Source organism: Eubalaena glacialis, chromosome 6 (genome assembly GCF_028564815.1).
Source record: "Eubalaena glacialis isolate mEubGla1 chromosome 6, mEubGla1.1.hap2.+ XY, whole genome shotgun sequence".
Classification (NCBI taxonomy): domain Eukaryota; kingdom Metazoa; phylum Chordata; class Mammalia; order Artiodactyla; family Balaenidae; genus Eubalaena; species Eubalaena glacialis.
Window position 1 is genome coordinate 141911748 of NC_083721.1, and position 26580 is coordinate 141938327.

The window sequence follows — 26580 nt, forward strand, 5'->3', positions numbered from 1 at the left end:
CACCCCTGGCAGCTTCAGTCCCTAATGATGGCACCATTTGCTACACTCCCATGATGTCCCCACCCGTGTAACGTGGTCAACATTAAACAGCGGGTACAGATTTCCCACATGCCAGACCCTGTGCTAGGCCTTGGGCTTGGTCCCTGCTTTCAGGGCACTTCCAGTCTGGTGGGTGAGGGAGGCACTTACAGCCCATCCCAGCGAGTCTGAGCCAGGATGGGACCAGTACAGGTGCCGTGGAACCCAGGGTAGAGAACCTCACCAGGCCAGGTCAGGCGGGCGGTGGGAGGGGGGCGAGGTTAGAGGGAGACTCGCAGGAAACTTCCAGGGGTTACTATCTGCACAGAAGCCTGAATCATGGATGGGCACCTAGGGAGGAAGGAAAATACTGAGTCCAGAGCAGGTGGCAGACCAGGGCCCACTGGGTGGGGGGAGGGAGTAGTGTGGCGTTTTCCAGAGACTGAAGGAAGCTGGACGTCTGGAATGTGGAGAATGGCTAGAGATAAGGGCGGCCACTCCTCCCGGAGATGCCACGAGCAAGGTGGCCTGGATAAGAGTTTGGGAGAGAAGAACAGGCAGGTGGGCGGTGCCAGGGTTGTGAAAGTCAGGAAACCAGATCCATGGATGCCACAAGGAGGAAAAAAAAATTAAAAAGACATCATTTAGTCCCAGGTCTAGGAGGACATGTTGGACGGTCGGTGAGGGCTTCAGAGACCCCACATCCCTCCCCTCTGCTCCTCTTCCCTCGGTCACTGGCCTGTCACAGCCATGCCTCGGGGAGTGTGCGTGCGTTTGAGAGGGGAAGTGGGTACTCAGGGAAGGAGGAACAACACATGATCACCAGCCATGGGGCGGCCCCAAGAGCAGCCGGCCGCACTGCTGGTAAAACACGTGTGCTCCATTGGCTACAAAGGGGCTGCCTCACTATCTGAAAACTATTTCTAAACATAAAATTATATGGGCCTCTTGGGCCAACGGGATGGCTCATGGGGGTGAGGAAAGCCCCGATCACTTCTAATTTCCTTCCCCCCATCATCTCATACCGTGGGCTTTCTAGATGGGTTTGAAAGTGCCAGGGCTGCAGCATATGAAGACATGGCCTTTGTCTTGTATGGGAGCTTCTCAGCTCCTGAGCCCCATCCTACTTCTGACAGAGGCCTTGGTTGCTTCCCCCAGGCCTGTATCCTCCTCCTCCTCCTAATTTTCTCTGCCTTCCCTCCTATCTGGCCAGGCCTGCAGTCACGTGCTACAGCTACAGCTGCCGAAGACAGAACAAGACTAGGCTTGTCCTCCAGAGGAAGCGCCACAGATGCATTCAGGCCGCCAGGGACGAGCAAAGCTCCACTGAGCTTCTGTTAGACTTGACTTCCAGTACGTGGGAGGTAACATGTTGTCTAGAGCTCGGGATTTTTATCAGAGAGATGGATTTAATCCTGGTTAAACCTCTTTCTGTGAGGCCCCCATCAGGTAACTTCCTTATGAATAATTTTTATTACCTATAAAATGGTGACTTTCCATCTCATAGGGAGGGCTGTTGGAAGGAATAAAAGAGAATGCAAATGTGAAACACCTACTAGTTCCTGGGCACACAGTAGGTATTCAATAAATGCACACAATTTTTTTTCCCCTGGCATAAAAAGAGACCCACGATCCTATTAAACACCACCAAGGGGGTGGCTCTGAGGCAGGGGGAGCTGACGTGAGGGCGGGAATAACCTGCTACCCTGTGTGGGCAGAGGCTTGGCAGACGCACTCACACACATGACTGAATCCTCCCAGCACCACCCTGGCGGGGGAGGGGCCAGCACCACATCCAGACCGCAGGTGGGAACACCAGGGGCCAAATCAGTCAGCGTGTGACCCAGGGCAGGTCACGCCATCACTCTGCATCTCCTCTGGGAAATGAGAATTGTGCCCCAAACCAGTGGCCTATGGGCCCACAGGCTTAGTGCCTTCAGCCTCTACGCTGTGTACTAAATGTCAGGAAAATTCGTATATTTTTTTAAATGTGGATACTCAAATTTCTCGTAAAAAAAAAACAACATTTTTTTAAATCAGATGATCTGGCAAAACTGGGCCCCCATTCCTACTTGGCAACCACTGGCTAGAAGTAAAGGAGAAGACACCCCTTGGAGACTGTCCTTTCCAGTCCCCACGCCCTGTGCCTGAGCCACACCCAGCCTGCTTCACTCACTGAGCTCCCCTGCCAGGCCCTCAGAGACTTCTGATTTGCCCAGAGCTATTCTGGGCACCAGTGAATATAAGCCACCTGCCTGCATGAGGTGGGTACAGGGAACAGATGGACAGTTTCCCTTGGGGCAGACATTTACAGATGCTTTCATTCCATCAGCGTATGCAATCACTAATAACCTTACCAGGTAGGTGCTATGGTTGTTCCTTTTTTTTTTTTTAATTGAAGTATAGTTGATTTTCAATGTTGTGTTAGTTTCAGGTGTACAGCACAGTGATTCAGCTATACATATATATCTATTCTTTTTCAGATTCTTTTCCATTATAGGTTATTACAAAATCTTGAGTATAGTCCCCTGCAGGTGCTATGGCTGTCATCCACATTTTACAAAGAGGGAAACTGAGGCACAGAGCAACTAGGTAGCTTGCCCAAGGTCGCAAAGCTGGGAAACAGCACAGCCAAGATTTAAACTCAAGCAGTAAATAAATAAGCACCGTGCAGTGTGGTAAGTACTAAGACCTCAGTCTACACACCGCAGTGAACACACAACCAGGAAGGACACACCCAGAGAAAGCACCATCCCAGCCAGGCCTTGGACGAAGGAGGATTTCACCAGACAGAGAAGGGGGCATCGAGGGACCAGCAAAGCGAAGGGTGGCAGGTGGGAGGGCTGGTGGGACGGAAGAAAGAAAGGCACGTGGGCCACACTGAGGCCTTTGAACTCTATCCCACACACAATGGGAGACAGGGTGGGTTTCTCATGTGAGTCTCAATTTACTTGCCACGTGCCTGTTGTCAGCAATGCTTGAAGAATTCTCTACCACAAAAAACAAAAGTTCTCATCATTCCCTGGACGGCATGGCTGTGAATAGAGCTTTCCTAGCTGCAACAGTGTAAACGCCAAACACTGACTACAACGCGGTCCTGCTGGGAGGGATGGGGGTGGAGGAGGACACAGGAGGAAGGAGACTAAAGCCTCATCTTCCATAGGGGGTGTCCACAGATAAGAACTAAAACTAAAAAGTCAAGAAGTAGCCACACAAAGCCTACTGTTTAGAGTCACAGAAGTAACAGAATCCAACAGCACATTAAAAGGATCAGACACCATGATAAAGTGGGGTTTATCCCAGGAATGCAAGGATTCTTCAATATACGCAAATCAATCCATGTGATACACCATATTAACAATTTGAAGGATAAAAACCGTATGATAATCTCAGTAGATACAGAAAAAGCTTTTGACAAAATTCAACACCCATTTATGATGAAACCTCTCCAGAAAGTAGGCATAGAGGGAACTTACCTCAACATAATAAAAGCCATATACCACAAACCCACAGCCAACATCATTCTCAATGGTGAAAAACTGAAAGCATTTCCACTAAGATCAGGAACAAGACAAGGGTGCCCACTCTCACCACTATAATTCAACATAGTTTTGGAAGTCCTAGCTATGGCAATCAGAGAAGAAAAAGAAATAAAAGGAATACAAATTGGAAAAGAGGAAGTAAAGCTGTCACTGTTTGCAGATGACATGATACTATACATAGAAAATCCTAAAGATGCCACTAGAGTCACAGATGTAAATACCTAAATAATCAGCTAAAATATGTTAAACTGATCAATTAAATTGCCTCTAAGGGAGAAAAAAATGGGGATGGGGTGGGGGGAATGGGATATCAGTGGGGGGGGGAGGGTGTTGTTTGTTTTATTTTGTTTTTTGCCCTTTTTAAAATTGTAGTAAAATATCATGGTGGATTTTTAAGCAGAGGCATCACCAGATCAAATCTGGGTTTTACCAAAGAGTGGACTGGGGTCTTCATGTGAGTCTGGCTGGCAGATTTAGGGACCACCAGCCTGGTCAAGCGTGTGACCATCAAAGGGTGTTGGGCCCAGGAAATATGATCTGACGTCAGCGTCTCCCTCTATAAAAGAGGCTGTGTTGCCAGAGAGGATGACGCATGGCTGGCTGACAGCCAAGCACCAACAACTTATTCATCCAAGACGTGCTAAAAGCTAAACACAAAGCCAGCCTTCTTCCTGATAAAAAAGAGTGGGCCTAGTTCTGGTACCATCCCACAAAGGGTCATGGCTACCTGAGTAATAATTCACTACAAATACTGGGGTGTGGGAGCCCACAAACCAAAACCTTTCCTGCCTACCCAACAAAATAGCCCTGATTTTCCCGGGCCTCACCCTGGTCCCAGAACTGGTCCCATGCCTGGCCAATCAGTCGGGGATACTCCTAGCCTCAGTGATTGCTGAGGGAGGGCACGGAACCGATCAGAACCAGTAAGATTTCATTCTGGGACTTTTCTGAAACTGTTAGAGGAACTTTTTGCACTGAGATGGCTGAGAAGATGGAATGAAAGCTGGAGCAGATGGCAGCCATCTTGGCACCATGAGGGCAGAGCCTGCCAAAGGCAGGGAGGGACTCCCTATGACACTTTGAGCTTTTGGACCTAGCAATGCTTTACAGTCTAACCCCATACTCCACTCTCCTAGAGCCAAAATAGTGCACACACACACACCCAATTGTCCCCCCTTGCTTTATGTTGTGTTTAAGCTAGTTGGAATTGAATTTCTATCACTTGCAACTGAATTAAGCCTTTAAAAAAAACTTAAAAATACTGTATGCCTTAAGGTAGTCATATTAACATATTCAGGGAGGGGAAAGTCAATCTACAGTCTATACCGTGGCAAAGCACTGTTAACTAAATACAGGTAACTGCTGGAGGGCTTCTGCCCCTGACAATAAAGCCATGCTTATAAGGAGCAGGGTCTGGGGAACTTAATTCAACCTACCCTGTATAAAGCATTGCTTTTTTTTTTTTTTTCAATCCATCTTAAGGTCAGCTGGCCACAACTGAACTTATGTTTTTTGCCTTATTTCCTAGTTCGAGAAAAGACTCGACCGTGGTTCTTTTACAGGCAAATGTGTCTCCCAAGATCAGAATGGGGGCTGCTTCCAGGAGTGTCCAGGGAGGAGAGCTGGCTGTTTTCCCTACGGTAAGTGATCCATGGAGGGAAGCAGTTCAGAAGTACGAACACCTCAGGAGAACGAGCAGAGCTTTCACCAGTCAACAAAAATAAGCCACATACCAGCCAGGGCTGTTTACCAGCTGATTTTTTTAGATCAGCACTTGAAAGAGTTCTAAAAGGGCTCCCTCGGCCTGGATGAGGCCTCAGATCTTCCAGTCTCAAAACTGTGTCACATCCATCAGGTGACTCAGACTGAGGGCAATTTATTCACGTGAAGAACTGCTGAGGGTGGCAGTCTCCCTGTATGAATATGTCAGTGTGTCAAAAATGCAGCCCCGTATCAGACAAGAACCTCAGCCCCACGAAACCAGCACCAGTGTGCCTTGGAAACAGCGGGCAGGGGTCACCAACCTGGGGACAAGTCCGTTTTCTGGCCAATCCACTCACCCAAGCCTCGATGATCTCGCCTGTAAGCTGAGAAGGGCAGCCTCTCCCCTTCACAAAGGCGTCCCCAGAACCAAGCGAGATTAGGACACGATGTCAGTTTTTAAAAATAACTGTCCTACAAATTAAAGATGACACCAAACTTCAAAAGATCCCTAGTAATGCCATTTATAAATACACTGCTTTCTGCTCATGGAAAGATTTCACAGGCATGATCTGAGACTCACAAGGACCCTGTAGGACAGGATGGCCAGGCTCAGCAAGAAGGGCGGTCCCCAGTCTCCAGATAAGAGATCTCAGCCCCAGGGGAGAAGTGCTGGCTTGACCTAAGGTCACACGCAGGGGAGAGGCAGGCTAGCATCCGGAGCACAGACCGGTAGTCCTAAGTTCCACGTGTCTTTCCCTTCACCTGTGGTTCCCAAAGTCTGGTCCAGGGAACACAGGGGTAGGGGCTGGGGTTCCCTGAGACCTTTTCTGGGAGTCTGCAAGGTCAAAACCATTTTCATAATTGAGTTCGACTTAATTTGCCTCTTTCACCTTCATTCTCTCATGAGCGTTGAGTGGAGTTTCCAGAGACTACTTGAGCTGTGACATCACGAGACAGAATGAAGAAGCAGAAATGAGCATCCAGCTCTTCTATTAAGCCAGACATGAAAGAGACTCACAAAAACCATAAAATGACAGTTTTCTTTTCACGAATTTTTTTTTTTAATTTTTAATTATTTATTTATTTATTTATTGGCTGTGTTGGGTCTTCGTTGCTGCACACGGGCCTTCTCCAGTTGTAGAGAGTGGGGGCTACTCTTCGATGCAGTGCACAGGCTTCTCACTGCGGTGGCTTCGCTTGTTGTGGAGCATGGGCTCTAGGTGCGCAGGCTCAATAGTTGTGGCGCACGGGCCCAGCCGCTCAGTGGCATGTGGGATCTTCCCAGACCAGGGCTTGAACCCGTGTCCCCTGCATTGGCAGGCGGACTCCCAACTACTGCGCCACCAGGGAAGCCCACGAATTTTTTTTGGTTTGGGAAAATAGTTATTTTTGATAAGATATATTCTTTACGCTGACAGGTAATAGGCTTATTACTGTCATTTTTAATGAATGAATACAAGTGTTTAAAACAACTTTGTTTTAATCTCTAACACGGCAGATACTGTAGATGTTCCCCACAAAAAACAAAAGCTCTCTGAAATGCTCAGTGATCACAGGAGTGTAAAAGGAACCTCAGGCCCAAAAGCATCGGGTCAGGTTTGCAAGGCACAAATAGAGACATGGATGTAGAGAACAAACGTATGGACACCAAGGGGGGAAAGCGGGGGGAATGAACTGGGAGATTGGGATTGACATATGTACACTAATATGTATAAAATAGATAACTAATAAGAACCTGCTGTATAGCACAGGGAACTCTACTTCACTTTGCTGTACAGTAGAAACTAACACAACACTGTAAAACAACTATACCCCAATTTAAAAAAAAAAAAAAAAAGCATCGGGTCAGCTGGTGCCACCAAACCACACCCTCCCCCTGGGCTGCCCTGCAGAGACCCTGCTGGAGGGAAACACCAGTGTATTTTCAGTAACAGAGAAGCAGCTATTCCTTCTCAGGCCTTCCTTTACTCCTCCTGATTTTCCCAAGGAGAAAGCCTCCATTTGGGGTCACTATCTCTTCATAGCCCTTCTTCACGTTTGCTAATCTCCTTTTTAAGAAAGGGGGAGTTAGGCTCAGAGCCTTCCCCAAAGGGAATCTGCTAGAATTTGATAAGCAAAACAATAAACCCACTGGAAACAAAAGAGCATTGCTCCGCAAAGTCAGCAAGCGGGACCCTATGAGTTGGGCACGTCCATATGATTCTTCACTGAAGTGAAAGAGTGGCATTGACATATATACACTACCAAATGTAAAATAGATAGCTAGTGGGAAGCAGCCACATAGCACAGGGAGATCAGCTTGGTGCTTTGTGACCACCTAGAGGGGTGGGATAGGGAGGGTGGGAGGGAGGGAGACGCAAGAGGGAGGGGATATAGGGATATATGTATACATATAGCTGATTCACTTTGTTATACAGCAGAAACTAACACAACAATGTAAAGCAATTATACTTCAATAAAGATGTTAAAAAAATAATAACAAATAAAATAAAATAAAATGTTAAAAAAAAAGCCTGCTTGAAACAAAGTTATTTCCCTTTCATGACTTTTCACTTCTGGTCATGAAGTCTCATTTTCAAACAAACTTAAGTACGAATGTGAATCCATGTAAAGGAAAATACAGAATAAACAGTACATAAGAACTAGAATAAGGCAAAAATTATGACAGAGGCAGAAGAACAAGAGAGTTGGGATGTAAAGTCTCTGTATCAGGAATGTTCCAGAATTCCAAGATGAAAGACACCACCGGAAACACTCCAACTTCCCAACCAATTCTAAGGTACCTGAAATGTTTTTAATGTTACTTCAAATCATGTTTTTTCCCCACCCATCCAATCTATTCTTTAAGAGCACTTGTGGTAGCTACTAAAACACACAAAGAAAGCACTTTCCTAGAGCTTCGGTGAAAGGGATCAAGTGCCCTCCAGGGCTGGCTGTTAGAACTTTCTGCAACAATGCAGATGTTCTGTATCTGTGTAGCTCACTATAGAGGCCACCGGCCACATGCGGCTAAGTGAAAACTTGAAATGTGCTTAGTGCAGCTAACTGGATTTTGTATTAAATTTTAATTTTTAAAGTATAATTCAAATCGCCCCATGGGGCTAGTGGCTGCCATCCCGGACAGCACAGGTCCAGCTCCTGGACCCCAGATTTCACTCCGCTCCCCACTTGGAGAGATCACGCCACGCTCCCGGGTCCTCCTGCTGCCTTGTCTCCTTGCCTCTGCCTGGTTTTTCTTGCCACAAGGAGCGGCTGTCACAGCCCTGTGAGAAGGGCAGCCAGGACAATCTGATTTCACCTTCAGGAATTCTGCAGCAGAGGCAGAAGTGGAAAGACGGCGCCAGGGCAGAGCCGTGACCTGGGGAGCCAAACCAGAAAGGCCGAGGCAAGAGGGCCCAGGAGCAGAGAAGAGGCAGAGGTGGAGAAGGTGAGGCGAGGGCAGAAGCCCCCGGGGGGCTGGAGCCAGCCCCGTGAGGACCACAACCCCTCCCCGCCCAGCACCCCTCAGGCCCAATTCCCCATCAGCGAGTTTCATCCAACCAGGGAGCCTGGTGAAGACAGCTGCAAAGGGATGGAAATGTGCATGGAAAAGAAAGAAGGGGGAGACAGTACCAGGGCCTCTGAGTTGGAAGCAGCAGAATCACTACCGGGGACCACTGCCTAGCTCCCTCCCTCCACCCCCCTTTCTTTCCCACCTCAAACCCCAACTTCAGAGGCAGAGGCTTCTTGAGGCGTCTGCCAAACCCACCTTCTGTGGGGACTGTGCCTCACGCGTAAGCAGAGCCCTGCTGCTGTGCTTCTGACACAAGACCCTCTCCCAGGGGACAAAACGGAGGAAGCCAGAGGGGGGAGAGATGGGGACACAGAGAGAGATGACCGAGAGGGAAGAGAAAGCGAACGAGAGAAGAGGAGGCAGCAGAGGAGGGATGCGGGCGATGATCCCACTTCCCGACCCGAATTCTGCACTTACACAGCCAGATCATTTACCAACCCAACCAAGGCACCTTTGAGAGTGAAGACCAGTGAGGTCCTCGCAGTGAGGACTGCAAATAACGATGCGGGGATGCTTGGTGTCCCTGCTCAAGGCTCTACAACGCCCTCCCCACCCTTGGGGTTCATGAAGGAAAATCCTGCCTTTTATTTAAGCCGTTTGAGTGGTTTGGAAGAAAGTGTAGGGGATTCCACCCCAGCTCCAGACCCAGGGGCAGGCCCTGGGCAGCTCGGCAGCCTTGGTGACAAGGTCAGCCCTGCTTCCTCTTTCCACAGCACCACACCACCTGTCCTGGTTCTGGGCCACCAAGAGCTTCCTTCCACTGAGAGAGGAGAAAAGGAAAGTAAGAAAAGACGGTTGTCAGCATGGTTTCCTGGGGCCAGTTGGCCTCTTCCGAGGTTATCAAGGGTCTGAGAGCTATTTTAGGCCTAAGTGGAACCAAGTTACTCCCAGGCAGAAAGGCTGTGCTCTAGAATTCTGATTTGACTAGAGGGATGTTTCCAAACAAGCAGGTGAGGACCCACTCCCGTCTCCCAGAGCACAGGCAGCCCCTGCAGCTGTCCCCACGCTGGACCACCCAGCTTCGTGCAACATCAAGATTCCACAGCCATTTGGAGGCCGAGTTAAGGCAGTCGGTAGGTCTGGGAATAAGGAAAAAGCTCTTTTTTAAACTTTTTTAATTTAAAATAATTTCCGACTGGGAAAAAATGAGGGTAAGATGCAGACGTGATGTCCCTTTACCCTGAAATACTTCGGTGTGTATTTCCTAAAGATGAGGACATTCTCTCACAGAACCAGAGTACGATGATCACAGTCAGAAAATTAACATTGATACGATGCCATTAATCCAATCTATGACTTTGCTCAAATTGCATCAACTGTCCCACCAACATCTTTTACAGCAAAGAGAAAAAGATATTTTTCCTGGTCCAGGACCCAGTCCAGGACTCACACGGCATCTACTGTCAATCTCTCTCTAGTCTCCCTAACCTGGAAGCATTCTTCAGTTTTTCATGGCCTTGAGAGTTTTCAATAATATGAACCAGTTATTGTGTAGAATGTCTGTCACTGGGAAAGACTCACTTTCAATTCACCTTTTTTGTTGATGTTACATAGGCAGGAGCCACCAGGATGAAATCTAACCCATTACAAAAAATACGTTTAAATAGCCTAAGGTCCAAATCACCACAAAGGAGAAAACCCATCAGCCCTTTAGCCCTTTAAGTGTAGGAGGCCCAGGAGGAGGGACAGAAGTTACATAACTACCCTACACACACATACACATACACACACACACACTCAGACACACATACACAGAAAGACACAGGCACACTCATGCACACACTCTCACACACACAGTGACACACACATACACAGCAGAGCTGAGAAGGCTGACAGGACCCGCTGCTTTTTTCATTCAGAGCCAAACACATGTTTTTAAACCCACAAGATTCTTTGTGTGAGAGGAGGCAGAATTGCTGAAACTCAGGCATTTTATGCAGTTCAACCACAAGTGAACTATCTCCACGTCTGCACGGAAAGGCTTAACATATTTCCTCAATTTTAAGACTCACTTTTTTTCAAACATTTGCAAATATTAGGGGAACTTCCCTGGTGGCCCAGTGGTTAAGAATCCGCCTGCCATTGCAGGGGACATGGGTTCAATCCATGGTCCGGGAAGATCCTACATGCTGTGGAGCAACTAAGCCCATGCGCCACAACTACTGAAGCCCGCGCACCCTAGAACCGCAACTACTGAGCCCACGCACCGCAACTACTGACGCCCGCGCGCTCCAGGGCCTGTATGCCGCAAATACTGAACCCACGTGCTTCAACTACTGAAGCCTGTGGGCCTAGAGCCCGTGCTCTGCAACAAGAGAAGCCACTGCACTGAGAAGCCTGCGTACGGCGACAAAGAGTAGCCCCCGCCTGCCGCAACTTGAGAAAGCCTGGGCGCAGCAGCGAAGACCCAATGCAGCCAAAATAAATAAATAAAATAAAATGGGCTTTCCTATTAAAAAAAAAATGTGCAAATATTAGATTTTAGACAGATCATATAATTAATGTGAACATTTATCAGGGGTGATGTTTCAGCCACCCATCAAGCAGTTATGCAAGACAAGGTGTTTTAGAATTAACATGAGTGTCAGCATCAGGGCAATGGTGAGTTCACGGCCCGGCCTAGGGAAGCTCGAGGGACCAGGCAGTGAGGCCTCTGTGGAAAGCACGCATCCCCCGCCCAGCACTCCAGGCAAGCTGTTGCCTTGCTCCTCTTGGAGGACCTTCCTTCTGACTGCGGCTCACGGAACAGAACGGAAAGAAAGGAGGACGAAGGATGCAAAGGAAACAAAGTAAAAATCCACTGCCATTGGTTTAAGAGACATGGAAGAACCCAGAAGAAGTGGCTAAAAACAGGAAAAGTGGCTGCTTCTAGCAGAACTGGGGGTGGGAAGGAATGAGGCAGAGGACTTTCATTTTCTCAGGGGCTTTTCTTCAACTATGTGCAAGTATTGCTTCAATAAAGATCAAACTTTAAGTTGGCTGCAGCACAGATGGACCAATGTTTTCTACTTCCCCATCATCAAGACTGAGGGGGACTCAACTCATTCAGCATGTGGCTAGATTCAAATCAAAATCTCAATCATTCCAGTAAACTGGTGCAGTCACTATGGAAAACAGTATGAAGGTTCCTCAAAAAACTGAAAATAGGGACTTCGCTGGTAGTCCAATGGTTAAGACTCCGTGCTCCCAATGCAGGGGGCCTGGGTTCGATCCCTGGTCAGGGAACTAGATCCCGCATGCCACAACTAAAGATCCCATGTGCTGCAGCTAAAAGAACCTGCATGCCGCAACTAAAGATCTCGCATGCCGCAACTAAAAGAGCCCACATGCTGCAACTAAAGATCCCGCATGCCTCAACTAAACATCCTGCATGCCGCAACTAAAAAAGATCCCGCATGCTGCAACTAAAGATTCCGCATGCCACAATGAAGATCCTGCATGCAGCAACAAAGATCCTGCATGCCACAACTAAGACCCAGAGTAGCCAAATAAATAAATAATTTTTTTTTTTTTAACTGAAAATAGAGCTGCCATATGATCCAACAATCCCACTCCTGGGCATATATCTGGACAAAACTGTAATTCAAAAAGGTACATGCACCCCAATGTTCATAGCAGCACTATTCACAATAGCCAAGACATGGAAACAACCTAAATGCCCATTGACAGATGAATGGATAAAGAAGACATGATACATATATACAATGGAATACTACTCGGCCATAAAGAAGAATGAAATAATGCCATTTGTAGCAACATGGATGGACCTAGAGATTATCATACTAAGTGAAGAAAGTCAGACAGAGAAAGACAAATACCATACGGTATCACTTATATGTGGAATCTAAAATATGACACAAATGAACTTATCTACAAAAGAGAAACAGACTCACAAACATAGAGAACAGACTTGTGGTTGCCAAGGGGGGATGCGGGAGGGATGGATTGGGAGTTTGGGATTAGCAGATGCAAACTATTATATAGAGAATGGATAAACAACAAGGTCCTACTGTATAGCACAGAGAACTATATTCAATATCCTGTGATAAACCATAATGGAAAAGAATATGAAAAAGAATGCATATATATGTATAACTGAATCACTTTGCTATACAGCAGAAATTAACACAACATTGTAAATCAACCATACTTCAATAAAATAAAAATTTTTTTTAAAATCTCGGTCATTCAATATCAGGGCTGGAAAAGCCATTGCCCATCGTTTAGCTTAGAGGCTGCCATTTCACAAAGGAGGAAACTGAAGCCTCTCCCAAGGATGTGTGTTTGGCGAGTGTCAGGGCAAAGACTGAAAACTTGGTCCCCTAAGTTCTAGATCAGCATTCTTTCATCTCACCAGCCCCGGTGAGGACCTCAGAAGATAAAGCCTCCACACCCACAAACACACATATTAAAAACTACTTCAGGGCATGGGCTCCAGCCTCAGACTCCTGGATTCAAATCTTGGGTCCTCATCCCATTGGCCAAGTGACCCGTGAGAACTGGTTCAATCTCCATGTCTCATCAATGTCCTCAAGACATTGTGTTAGTTTTGAGAACTAACAGGATAAACTATACAAACCACTTAGCACAATGCTTGGAATACAATAAGCTTTTGATAAATAGTCGTGGCAGGTGTTGCTATTCAATAAATAGCAATGGTTAGAAAGGGAAGGACTGAAGCTGGCTGAACGCTTTATATGCTAGGTACTGTGCCAGGCACTTTACAATCATGACCTTATTTAATCCTTAACAACCCTGCAAGATAGGTATTGCTCTTCCCACTTTAGAGAGAAGGAAATGAAAAGCCCAGAAGAGCTAAAAACCTTGCCAAGACTGCACAGCTTATGAAGAGGCAGAGGGAGAATTCAAACCTAGCTCTCCTGAACTCCCAAGCCCATGCTTTTCCTCTATTAGCTCCAAAACAAGTTTTCCTATGCTTTTTTGATCCCAAGGTTCACAGCATCAGAGTATGATTTGCTTGAACAAGTTCCAACTTGGGGAGTGGATCCAACTTCCAGCAAATGCATGCAATACCAGGATCCTATTTCTGCAGTGGGGACGCTAGCAAAACCCGTGGCAGGGAAAGAAAGCAGCACTCAAGAGCTATCCAAGGAGCTTAAGAAACTTCCCCCTGAATTTATAAAGTGTCTGTCTAGCTACTGTACTTTGGGGACTCTAGCCTCCACTAATTTTCTGTAATAGGCATTGAAGCCACGGCATAATAGTCTCTCAGACAACATTTTTAAGAAACAGGCAAAGCAAAGAATTCCCTATCTCAAGACCCATAGCACTGCTCAAAACTGCTCCCTCTTGCTTTAACTGTCGCTGGCTGGTTTAAGGGTTACTGACAGTATGAATCAAAGTCCTTGCTCTGCTGGCTGGTTAACTATTAAAGCAATTCGGCAAGGCACCGTGAAATGTGGCTGTTCATGAAGCAAATGGACATCCTGCGGGCCTCAGAACAAGTCACTGTCTCTGTATCACCACCAGGAGTGTGGCCATTCTAAAACAGGGCTCGAAATGCTTTAGGACTGTTCCCATCAAGAGATGGCGTCTGAGCCATCTCCTCTTGAACCTGGGCAGGCTCATGGCTGCTTGGACCAGCAGAATACGACAGAAGTGCTGCTATGGGACTTCCAAAGCTGTGATGCTCCCACCTGGTCAATTTGGGATGCCCACTGTGGGAAGCCAGGCACCATGAGGAGGTCACTGTACCTGGGACCGCCGTGCTGGGACGGTCGGATGTAAACACTGACCACTGACCAGCTGAGCCCCCAGCCAAGAGCCAGTATCCACGGCCAGGCACAGGAGTGGGCCTCCTCGGACATCCAGTCCTGTCGGGTGTTCGGATGAGCACACCACCCCACCCCACCCCCACCGACATCTGCCTGCAACTGCTCGAGACTCCTCCAGCGAGAACCACCCTGCGGAGCCCTCTCCAAATTCCCGACTCAACAAATCATGGGCAAAATAAAGCATTTGATTTGGGGTAAAGTAGTTTGGGGGGTAATTCATTAGGTAGAAATAGTAACCAGAACCACAAGGAAGGACATCTTCGTTTCATCTCTTCTTCCAAAAAAGCTGGGACTCCCCTGGTGGCCGAGTGGTTAAGAATCCGCCTGCCAATGCAGGGGACACAGGTTTGATCCCTGGTCTGGGAAGATCCCACATGCCGCGGAGCAACTAAGCCCGTGCGCCACAACTACAGAACCTGCGCTCTAGAGCCCGCGAGCCACAACTACTGAGCCCGCGTGCCACAACTACTGAAGCCCGTGCACTCTAGGGCCTGTGTGCTGCAACTACTGAGCCTGCGTGCTGCAACTACTGAGCCCTGTGCTGCAACTACTGAGGCCACGTGCTGCAACTACTGAAGCCTGCACACCTAGAGCCCATGCTCTGCAACAAGAGAAGCCACCGCAATGAGAAGCCTGTGCACTGCAACAAAGAGTAGCTCCTGCTCGCCGCAAGTAGAGAAAGGCTGCGTGCAGCAATGAAGACCCAACGCAGCCAAAAATTAATTAATTAATTATTTTTTAAAAAGCCAAAAACCAGGGAAGAGACCATCAAATCTGCACGTTTCATATCTTATCAGAATGAAGCCGAAGCCTTTTGCGTGTTGGCAACAAAAGGGTCAGGTGGACGAAAATACCCGAACCCCGTTCATCATGCTTCGGGTGAGTCTGATGCCACGGAGTATGCGTTTACATTAAGTGGGTTTGGCTGCAGTGAGAATAAACAGCGGATGTTCCTGTCATTGTCTCCCTGCTGGCAGTTTCTTTCTGTCAGAGCAAACATTAATATCTCTTGGATAATCCAGCAAAACACAGCAAAGGAAAAAAGTCAGGCAAAAATAGAACGAAATTGTTTTCCATCTTCCTTTAAGGAAATGAAAGAGGCTGATTCCCTGAGCTAAGAGTGCCTTTGCAAATTTGCAAATTATCGTGAGACTCTTGGTTAAGATGTGTTGCATAAAAGGGATACAGTCTCTACTGTTAGAAGCATCTATGTGGCAATAGGCAGATTAAGTAACTCTCGGAAAGGAGGGCTGGGCGAAGATACCCGGGATGCTGCCAAAGGATGAGGTTCAATAGATGTTTAATTCATCCAGCCAACACACACACAAATACACCGCTATGTTCAAAGTTCCTACAATAAACGCTCAGAAGGAAAAATAACAGCTCAATATTAAAAGGCTGCAGCCCACAGGGACCACAGCTTTCTGCCAACAGGGGTATCTGAAAATTCTATCAACCGCGGGGACAACAATGGATCTGCCAACCCTCAGAGCCTGTCTTCTTTTGAGGTGGGGACACCCCTAGACACCCTGGAGTCAGAGGGAAGGTATCCCGGATAAATGTGGGGACACAGTCATGTCACTGTACTACAACAGCAATGGCCCGTGTTCCCACAATGGTGCCAGTTAAGGGGCCAGGAAAGTTTACATACTATTTCACTGGTCTTTATAGTTTAAAAGAAAGACACATCTGATTTTTTTTTTAATTAATTAATTTATTTACTTATTTATTTATTTTCGGCTGTGTTGGGTCTTCGTTTCTGTGCGAGGGCTTTCTCTAGTTGCGGCAAGCGGGGGCCACTCTTCATCGCGGTGCACGGGCCTCTCACTATCGCAGCCTCTCTTGTTGCGGAGCACAGGCTCCAGACGCACAGGCTCGGTAGTTGTGGCTCACGGGCCTAGTTGCTCCACGGCATGTGGGATCTTCCCAGACCAGGGCTCGAACCCGTGTCCCCTGCATTGGCAGGCAGATTCTCAACCACTGCGCCACCAGGGAAGCCCCCATATCTGATTTTTTTAAAGCAGTAGACTCCATTTCAATATTGACAGCTATTTCTATATTCTAGCCAAAAGCCCACACTAATATCATTTTGCCTAAGTGACTACAGTGAATGACGCCCACTTATATGTGCCCACAAGTCTTTATCCATGTAGAAAGGATGCTACTACTCAAATCCATATAGTAACTAAGTTTGAATATCTAAATATTCTTAATATTTGGAATGTTTTCCACTGTTCTATCTTGGTGATTGTTTTGTATTTTCATAAATGAGGGTCTCTTGGCTGCAGACAATTCTAAAATGCCTTTAAGGCACTTTTCATCCCTCCGTGAATTACCACATGAGAGTTTAACAATACAGTAATTCACCAAGCAAACCCACCAACATCTGCGTTTATCTACAATTAGGGCAGGGACTACCAATCTGAAAGTTTTTTCCCACCAGCCTTCATCGTTCCTAAAATTCCTTCCGAAGACATTCCTCTCTTTGACTCATAAAGACATCTTTTTATAATAGTGCTTTGTTCTCCACCCTCATGCCCTGCCTATGAAAATGATAAAATATGGTCATTGCAAATAATTCAGAAAACATCAAGAAATGAAAAATTAAAATCACCAGCACTCTTAGCGACCAGCATTAACCACTAGTAACGTCTGAGGGTACATACTTCTCAGACTCTGCGGTAATGCATCCCTCCACCCCATCACCAACCAACATGAATCAACACTTCTGTAGAATACAACAAAAATAAACTAGAAAAGTGAAAAGCCACTTGGATGTCACAGCAATGTCAAACTGCTAAAGAGAAGAATTTCTAAAGTCTTACTCTCAATTTCCCTATGTACTTCACCTTAATTGGTAACAAACAGATCATAGCCTGTGGACCACACTATGAATATCTCTGTTCTAGACATTTTTTCTGTTAAATGCACATGTTCTTTTACTGTATGTATATATGCTTTTACGTATACTCTACACATAGCTTTATATGTTTTCCCCCACTAGATTTTTTTTCCACTAAATAGATCATGGTCATGGGTCCACAACCACACATGTCATCCTATTTTAATGCAAAACACTCTTCAAACCCTGGCATCTCCAAGCAGGGCAGAATCTTATACCTCCATGAGCTAAGACCTCTGGGAGTGAGGGCTTAGGGGAGGGGAAGGAGGTCACAGGTCGTGCTTTAGCAGTGTTGCCATTGTGCCCAGGGTTGGCCCTGCTTAAGGAAAGCCCAGGGACCAGTGCATTTCCAGAGCAGGCACTAGGGAAAAGGGACCTGCCTGTTTTGCAGGACACTGTGTATGGCAACGCCAAGAGCCACGAGTCCACGAGGTGTTTGGTTCTAACCACAAACTCCAGCCATTCACTCCGACATTCATCGTACCCCTGTGTGCAGGCACCGCATGAGATACTAGGGCACAAAGATGGGGAGGCCAAGCCCCTCCCTCCAGGGGCCTAGTCCAGTGGGGGGACCAAATACACAAATGACCAGAACACAGCCTAATGGATATGCGTGAGGCTGCTAGTGCCAGTGAGGACAGACTCGTGGGCACCGCCGCCCCACCCCCCACCCCGCCCCCCGAGATTCTGAGTCATCAAGTCTGGGTGGGGCCCAAGACTCTGCAATTCCAGCTTGGTCCTGCGATGCAAAGACCACACTTTGATGGCACTGCTCTAGGGCACTGGTTCACCACCAGGGGCAACTTTGCCCCCCTCCCCTGGGACACTTGCAAGTCTGGAGACATGCTTGTCTGTCACAACTGGGGGGTGGGGGTGGGGTTGACTGGCCTTTAGTGAGTCGATGCTGCTAACCCTCCTACAGTGGGCAAGACAGCCCTCCACAACAAAGAACATCAACAGACGATGTCAACAGCGCAGTTGGGCAACTCCTCGAGAGCAAGACACTTGAACTCCAGGTCTCAGTTTTGTTATCAGCAAAATGGGGATGATAGTATCTATCACAGAAAGTCGTGCTGAGCATTCAGTGACTTTATGCAAAGTGCTTAGAACAGGGTCTGGCACAAGGTAGGCATTTATTATTATTATTGTTATTATTATTAGCTATCATTATTATTGAAGAGCAGACAAAAACAAGCAGAAAAGACATTCCAGGATGGACACAAGTCCTTCCTGCAAGTACCCACCATGCTGCAGCCCTCACCTGCCCTGCTCCAGTAACAGCAGCAATGATGTTTATTCATGGCTTACTACGCACCAGCAGTGGAATGAGGAAACTGAGGCCCAGAGACATTAAGTAACTTGCCCAAGGTCACACAGCCATGAAGGGGCAATCTGTTGACATTCATCCACTCAAACATCTACTGAGCACCCATTATGTGCCAGGAGAAGACAGCCTAACACAGCAGGGCTCATGCAGGGAAACAACTGATTTCCACACCCCGCATACCAGCCACAGAGCAAAGCCCTGTTGCTCCAGAGACTGCAGAGTCCACCCTGCTGTAATCCTAGCCTTACGAGCCCTCTCTGGCCCCTTGCCCAGAGCCGGTCTCTGACAAAGAGACGTCATGGCAGGGCCTGGGGGGAAGAGGGCAGAGCTGTGGTGGGCCTGGCTCCAATGCACATCTCAATGGAACTTTCTCTGCATCCGGCGGTCCCCAGCGCTCGCTGCCAGCCCCGCACGCAGGAAGCCTCTCCCTCACCCAGGCTGTGCAGCTAGCAAAGCCCTCCCTCACACAGTGTCTCCTCCTGTCCCCCAGGCCACCCAGGAAGAATAACTACGCCAATTCACAGACAAGGGGACTCAGGCTCCAAAGGGGCAAGTGCCCCCAAAAGTCAGCAGAGCTCAGGTTCTAACCACGTCACCTGATGCCAAGATGTCCCTCCACCCACCCCTTCCCCATGACTTTGGGTTTTTTCCCGCTTGACTCTAAAGTAATAGAATTCAGTGCAAATAATTCAGAAAATATAGAAAAGTATAAAGAGAATATGTCTTACTCAACTCTCACCAGATATAACTGGCATGTAATCCTTTCCTGATATTTTTATGCATATAAACATATTTTTTAGAATAGCATCATGAGTCTAAATCATGACTCCAAGCTTTTGGAACCTGTTTTCCATTCAGATGCCTTTCTAGGTTAATAACAAGCTGTGTCATCATCTAAAAGCCTGGATTCTCTTAGCTATCGCCCGGGCTTGGTATTCATTTATTTCCTCAACCCCCTACTGACAGTCATGCAGATTCACAATTTTTCCAACATTTTTAAACAATGCTGCAGTGAGCACTGTTGGACCTGCATCCTTGCCCAGTTAACCCCTTAGAATAAATTCTTACAAGTGCAACTGCTGGGTCAAAAGTCACTGTCCCCCAACATCCCAGCAGCAGTGTGGGACCACCACCCAAGCAGGAAGCCCTAAGTCCTACTATTCCGATGGCCAAACTTCAGGTCAGAGCTGTGGGGACAGAAGTAGCCCCAGCTCGGGGGCCCAGGAGGCCCCATAAAGACCTCAAGTGTGTTGATCTTTACAACCAGCCAATGAACAAAGGGTCCCATCAACAATGCTCCCCGCCCCTAGCACTGCACAGGCTGCAAGGGATGTCTGCACTGGTCCCCTCTGATCCTCCCAAATAACTTGGGTCCCCAGGCCTCGACTCCAATGCCCCCTACTGCAGCAAAGCGTCCCCCAGCTCCCAAGACCCTGCCCGGGTCCCTCGCTCTGTGGCCAAGGCTTGAATCCAGGACCCCCTCACCGCCCCCCTGCAAGGTGAGAACCCCACACAGGACTCAGCCCGCAGGGGGCCCTCAGTGCCAGTTCCATGAACGCCTCCAGGCCACTGTTCCACTGTTTCCTCAAACTAGATCTAACCTGGCTACAAAAGAGATCCCAGCCTCACTCATGCACCACACACACACACACACACACACACACACACGTCTTCAAGGGGAAAGTGCTAAGATGTGATGGCACTGCCCTCTCAGAAAAGAATCTCTCTCTTCCCCTGACTTGTGTGAAAAATTCATTACGAGAGAGACCAGGCTGCTCCCAATTCACCCCCTCCTCCCCCCGACCCTGAGTTTCCAAGCCCAGGACAGTCTTCTTGCTGGTTTCTGGCAGGGGCAAAGGCAGATTCTGGGTGCAGGCCTTATGCGAGTCTGAGGAACACAGATGTCCAGAATCAAATGTTTTTCAAACCGCCCTGGCCCAAGCACTGAGGGGAAGCACACGGCCATTTACAATCAACCGCCTTTGCCTCCCCAGCGAAGGACAGGCTGGAAAAGTCAGCTTGTGATTACTCAGAGCCAGAAAAGCTGTCTGTGGGCAACTAGGCCTGGCTGTGTCCTTCCTCTTCCTCTTCCTCCTCCTCCTCCTCCTCCTCCTCCTGGACCATTTCACACCCTACAACAGCCCGCCTTCAGAGGAAGCAGGGGGAATACAAAAACACTACACATCATAGTAAAAAATAAATAACTGGCATGGACTATTACAAATCTTGATTACAATGATTTAGAAATTCTCTGTGCTGCCTCTTGTTTTAACAAACATTTGAGAAGAGATCGCTCTATTGGGTACGCATTGTAAAAGTGCATCAGCACATTTACCTGGACTGCCTCACCTGGCAGGGCTGCTGCGCACTGAATGACCTGTTTATCTCTCTCCATACATCGCTCTCCCCACCCCCAGCGCACTGGCCCTCGTGGCTGGTCCTCAGCCGGGCCAGGCCCCTCTCTCTCTCTCACCTTAGCACTGGCTGTTCCCGCTGCTGGAATGCCCTTCCCGCACAAGGTCCCGAGGCTCGCTCCCTCCAGATGGGCTTTCACAGAAGCAAATAGTAGGTGCTCAAAAAATACTCCATGAGTTAATAATTAAAGCTGACTAACCAATGCACCTGTGGGAAAATACATGTGCTTTCTTAACTTGAAACATCAGGCTTATATCCAAGAACCTCTCTGGTTAAAAGGTTACTCCCTTCAACAGCTTGAAAAGGCTGGCTCTCTCAACACAAATCAGAGTGCCAAGGGGATACCATGCTGTCCAGACAAGGTCAGAGGCAAACCGTGGTCATGGGAAGGGGCAGGTGTCTGCCTGACAACAGGCCAGCCATCAGACACCTTTGGTCATCTCCCATTTAAACTGCCGAGACATGGAATGGGATCCAAAGGCGAATCCCAGCTGACACCTCAGCTGCGGCTGCCCAGAGGCAACTGCGCCACAAACTGGTCACCAATTCGTTGTTTTTTCAATTTTTTTATACAATTTGGAAAGGTTACTTTCCATTTACAGTTATTACCAAATATTGGTTATTTTCCCCGTGTTGTACAATACATCCTTGAGCCTCTCTTACACCCAATACTTTGTACTGGTAACCACTAGTCTGTTCTCTATATCTGCGAGTCGTTTCTTTTATGTTATAGTCACTAGTTGGTTGTATTTTTTAGATTCCATATATAAGCACTATCATACAGTGTTTGTCTGCCTTATTTCACTTAGCATAATGCCCTCCAAGTCTCTCCATGTTGCTGTAAATGGCATTATTTCATTTTTTATGACTCATATTCCATTGTATATATGTACCGCATCTTCTCTATCCATTCATCTGTCAATGAACACTTAGGTTGCTTCCATATCTTGGATATTGTAAATAGTGCTATGAACATTGGGGTCACCAATTTGCTTTAGTCACTCAAAGTCAGGAGGGGTGTTGGGCCCTGCAGACCATAATCAAAAAGCAAAGGAAAGGAAATGCAGACAGCAAAAGACCCTCCCCGAGTGGCTGTGAATTATACAGTCAGTCCTCATTATTTGTGGATCTCAAATTTGTGAATCTGCCTACTCACTAAAACTGATTCCAAAATCAATACCGGCTGCTCTACAGTCATTTGTGGACCTGCACAGAGTGGCAAGAAACTCCAGTAGCCCGACGTGCCTGCTTCCAGGGAGGATGAACAGACGCCCTCCACCCTGGTCCAGCTCTCATGCTGTAAACAAACATCCTTTACACAGTCCATTTAGTGCCATGCTTTCTGCACTTCTGTGCTTTGTGTTGGTGATTTGGCTGTTTAAAACGGCCCCCAAGCCTAGTGCTGGCTAGTGTCCTAAGCCCAGGAAAGCTGGGGTGAGCATTATGGAGAAAACATGTGTTAAATGAGCTTCAATCAGGCTGAGCCATGGTGCTGATGGCCAAGTTCAACCAACAATACACATTAAGTAAGGTGTCTTTAAACAGAAACACACATAACACGCAGTTACGTACTGATCAGTGGATGAAGGTGTTGGGACCAGAGGCTCACAGGAGCCTAATGAGGTTTAAGTTCCCGAAAGCCTCTGGTCACAACGTCTCCCTTGGGAGCCACGGCTCAGTATTCACTAATTCAAGGTTCACGGCGACCTTAGTGAAAACTACCGCGAATAAGGACAACTGACCATATACTAAGGGGGCTGCTTGCTGCCCCGCGTCCTCTGGCATCCCCACCCCCCCCCCGCCAGCACCCCCACTGCTCTCTCCATCTGCCACTCCACACACGGGCTCCCTTGCTCAGCCGGCTTCTGGAGGCTCCTCTGTCACATCACTCTTCTACTGGACTCATCACAATCAGTAATGACTAGCCAACCCTCCACGCCTCACCCCCACCTGAAACATCAACTCCCGGAGGCAAAGCCTCTGTCTTGTACCCATATCTACCTGTATCTGCAGGGGCCACAGTGCCCAACACAAGGTGGGTGGCCAGTGCTGGCCTGAAGGGACACAGCCCACCACACACACGGCCACAAGGTCCCTGGCGGGTTCCGGGAGCATGACAAGCATCCAGAGAGCCTGCACGGAGGCTGAAACCCCACCGATTAGACACCCACTATGGCCCAGGGCCACGTGCACCTCCTATGCACTTGAAACGTGGCTGGTCCAAAGTGAGATGTGCTCTAGGTGTAACAGATGCACAAGATTTCCTAGACTTGGTACAAAAATATATGTAAAACATCTCATTCATGATTTTATTGATTCCATATTGAAATTATTGTATCTTGGACATTGTGGGTTAAAGGAACTAGATTAAAATTAACTTCACCTGCTTCCTGTTGCTTTTGAGCGTGGCTGCTAGGAAGTTTTCATGACGTACAGAGCTTGGCACTATACTTGCCTGAGTTCACCTGGGTTATAATAATGCCATGGAAAGGGCAGCCAGTGACACAGGCCAGCCCTGACCACCTCTCTCGGCTACTGCCGAATACTCTCCAGAGGCAGGCAGGAAACACCTGTCCCGTGGCTTCCTGTGACACACAAAGACCTAAGTGTGTTCCGAAAGAGGGCTCAGAAATCAAGGCTGAAAAGAGTTAAGAGATGAAACAATTGTGCCCTCAGAAGGGGAGCGCCACCAGAACAGGGGCCAGCATCGAGCAGGCCTACAGATATGTGTTGAATGAATAAACCAGTACTTTGCAAAAAAAAAAAAAAAAAAAACAAAAACGATTTCTAAGTTGTTTGTTCATATTTGGGATAGAATACGAGAGCTGGAGGAGACCTGGAAAACGACCAGGCTCTGCCATGTCGCTGAACAGTGAGGACGCTGTGCTTCCGTGTCCTCCCCTGGAGAAGAGGTGGTCCCTGCCGGTCCCTACCTGCCAGGCCCACACCGTCCAGTAGAACTTTCTATGATGATGGGAGTCTTCTCTGATCTGTCCAATACAGTGCCTACTGGGCCCTCGAAACGTGGCTACTGTGACTGAGGAAGTGAAATTTAATCTTATTTAATTGTAATTAATTTAAGTTTAAATTCAAATAGCCACAGGTGGCAAAAGGCTGCCATCCGGGACAGCACAGCTCTGGCCTGCTGTGACAGACAGGAAGGAGAGAAAGCTTGTAAAAGCACTTTGGAAATGCCAAACCCTGACAGAAATGGTAGGGGTTTTGTTGTTGAATGTATTACAAATGCTAGATTCTGAGAGATTTCAATTGCCCAACGAAGAGACTTGATTCATCGCAAGTGAAAAAAATTTAAACACACAGACTGTACTTCACCTGGGGGAGAAGAGTGTTCATAGACACCTGTAATCAGAACAGAGCAAGAACGCTTGACACACAGCTCAGAAAACTAGCTTTAACCCTCTGGGCCAAAGTACCTCCAGGGCCTCGACATGCAGGCAGAAATCAAGGTCGCCAGGCTGTTGCTGGTAAGATTACATTCCTATCTCCCACCCCCTCACTCTAGGGACCAGCGGTGTCCTGCCCCTTCCGATGACCTTCCCTGCCATTCCTCCTGCTACAGAAACGGGTCCTCCCACAGCTCTCAGACCCTCTCAGGGGGTTGTTCAAATCTGATGGATGGTAAAACCAACCAGTGCTGAAAAGGGATGCGGACTAAGTGGGAGCTGTGAAGAATGTTAATCTGTTTACACTCAGGTTGGAAGATGCTCATGAAATTCAAATCAAGTTCTCGGCTCCCAAGATTCTTCCCAGCAGGAAAGCCCTTCCCAGTCTAAACAGCTTTTCAGTACCATTAAGATCATTATATTCTACGCACAAGCAGACAATAAAGAAAAAAAAGCAGGGGAGTGGAAGGGGGGTGAATGATTAGGGCCGGAAAGTCAAACAAGTCTAAGTCTTTCTGAGGAAACACACAATATTTCCAAGTACCAGTGTAAGAAGCCGCCGTAAAATATTTAAAAGATTTTGTGAGCTCATTCATTCTTCTCCATTAAAGAACACAGCTACTTTTCCTCTCAGTCCTTTTAACTTTTCCACAGACACATTAACTTTAGGGCTTAAGCGTGTGTAATGCCCTTGGTTTGGGCCCCTCGGAGCTTCCATGATGAAAACCACGTGACACTGGATCACGTGTTCCACCCACAAGCTGGCCTCAGTGGTGTAATTTATTCTGTCAGGCAGCAGGCTGTTGCTCAACTTCGAGGAGGGAATGCCAGCAACCACCCTCCAGCTATTAAAACAAAATGAACCAGCCTGGAGTCAGCGGGACAGACGCCACTTCACTGAGAAAAGAGACCCAGCTTACCTCAAGTTCAGTCTCCCGTCTGTTGATATCATCCGTGGATTGATTTAACTTCTCCAGTTCTCCCTGATCAAGAAAAGGGACAGAAAAAAGATTCAGGGATTTGTCTTTTGTTTCCAGTATGACTCAGCCCCAGTACCTGCAAATTACTCTGGCACAATTTGTAGGAAGAGGAACGAGTCAGTGTTAATTCTCAAGGAAAACAGTTGAGCCTTGGCTGGAAGAACAAATAAATGTCAGCATTTCTGAAACCTTTTTCTTGATGGTGGCCTTTTTGAAAATGACTTTAAGGTCCTAGGAATTTGTCTTTTCTTAGAAGGTCAATTATTTATTCCAGGTGTGTGCCTTCAGGTAAACCCACCTGTTACAAATGGTTTAGAGGCTGAATCAAAACAATGCTTTCTGCTTTAGAGCAAGGATTTTGCAGAAAAGATAATAAAAGAAAACAAAGCCAAGCCTAAAGTATAAACCCAATGAAACAATTTAAATCAAGAGTACAATTCTGGCATTATCTCATCCATGGTTGAGTATTTTTCTGTAGGAATGAAAAGTCTTTTCAAACTGCCAGTTATTCAACCTACCTGGCTGTTTTACAAAACAAACAACTAAAACTAGCTTTAATCCTGATCCTTTAAATAAACATTTACAAACTGACATTTTGTAAAAAAGTGCCCAGCATGGAGTTAACTCATTTTACTCAGCAAACAAAGGACCTTGTGAACAGAATTCCCCTACCAAGAAAACAAAATTTAGTAGCCAGAACTGATTTTATTTAATAGAATTCCTAATGCAAAGATTTTTCCACCTGATTTTTATCTTGCTAACCTGCCATAACAATTCATTCAAATGCAACAGCTGAGTTAAATGAGCTTTTAATTGATCTGCGCGCTGAAAAACCAATTAAGTCTCCAGAAACTGCAGCCCATGCTGAAAAGCAATATTTTTTTTAAAAAAAAAAAGAAAGCTTTATGGAAAGGGTAGAAAAAGGGGTCTTGGAAAGGGA

General features: G+C 47.2%; 1 protein-coding gene across 1 annotated transcript in view; it reads right to left on the reverse strand.

Annotated features, from left to right (window-relative positions):
- SH3BP5 (SH3 domain binding protein 5) overlaps positions 1-26580 on the reverse strand; it is a 72121-nt gene that overhangs the window by 44513 nt on the left and 1028 nt on the right. Inside the window, exon 2 of the mRNA XM_061194694.1 lies at positions 25581-25643. Within this exon, the coding sequence (XP_061050677.1) occupies positions 25581-25643 (63 nt within the window). The remainder of the gene's footprint in view (positions 1-25580; positions 25644-26580) is intronic.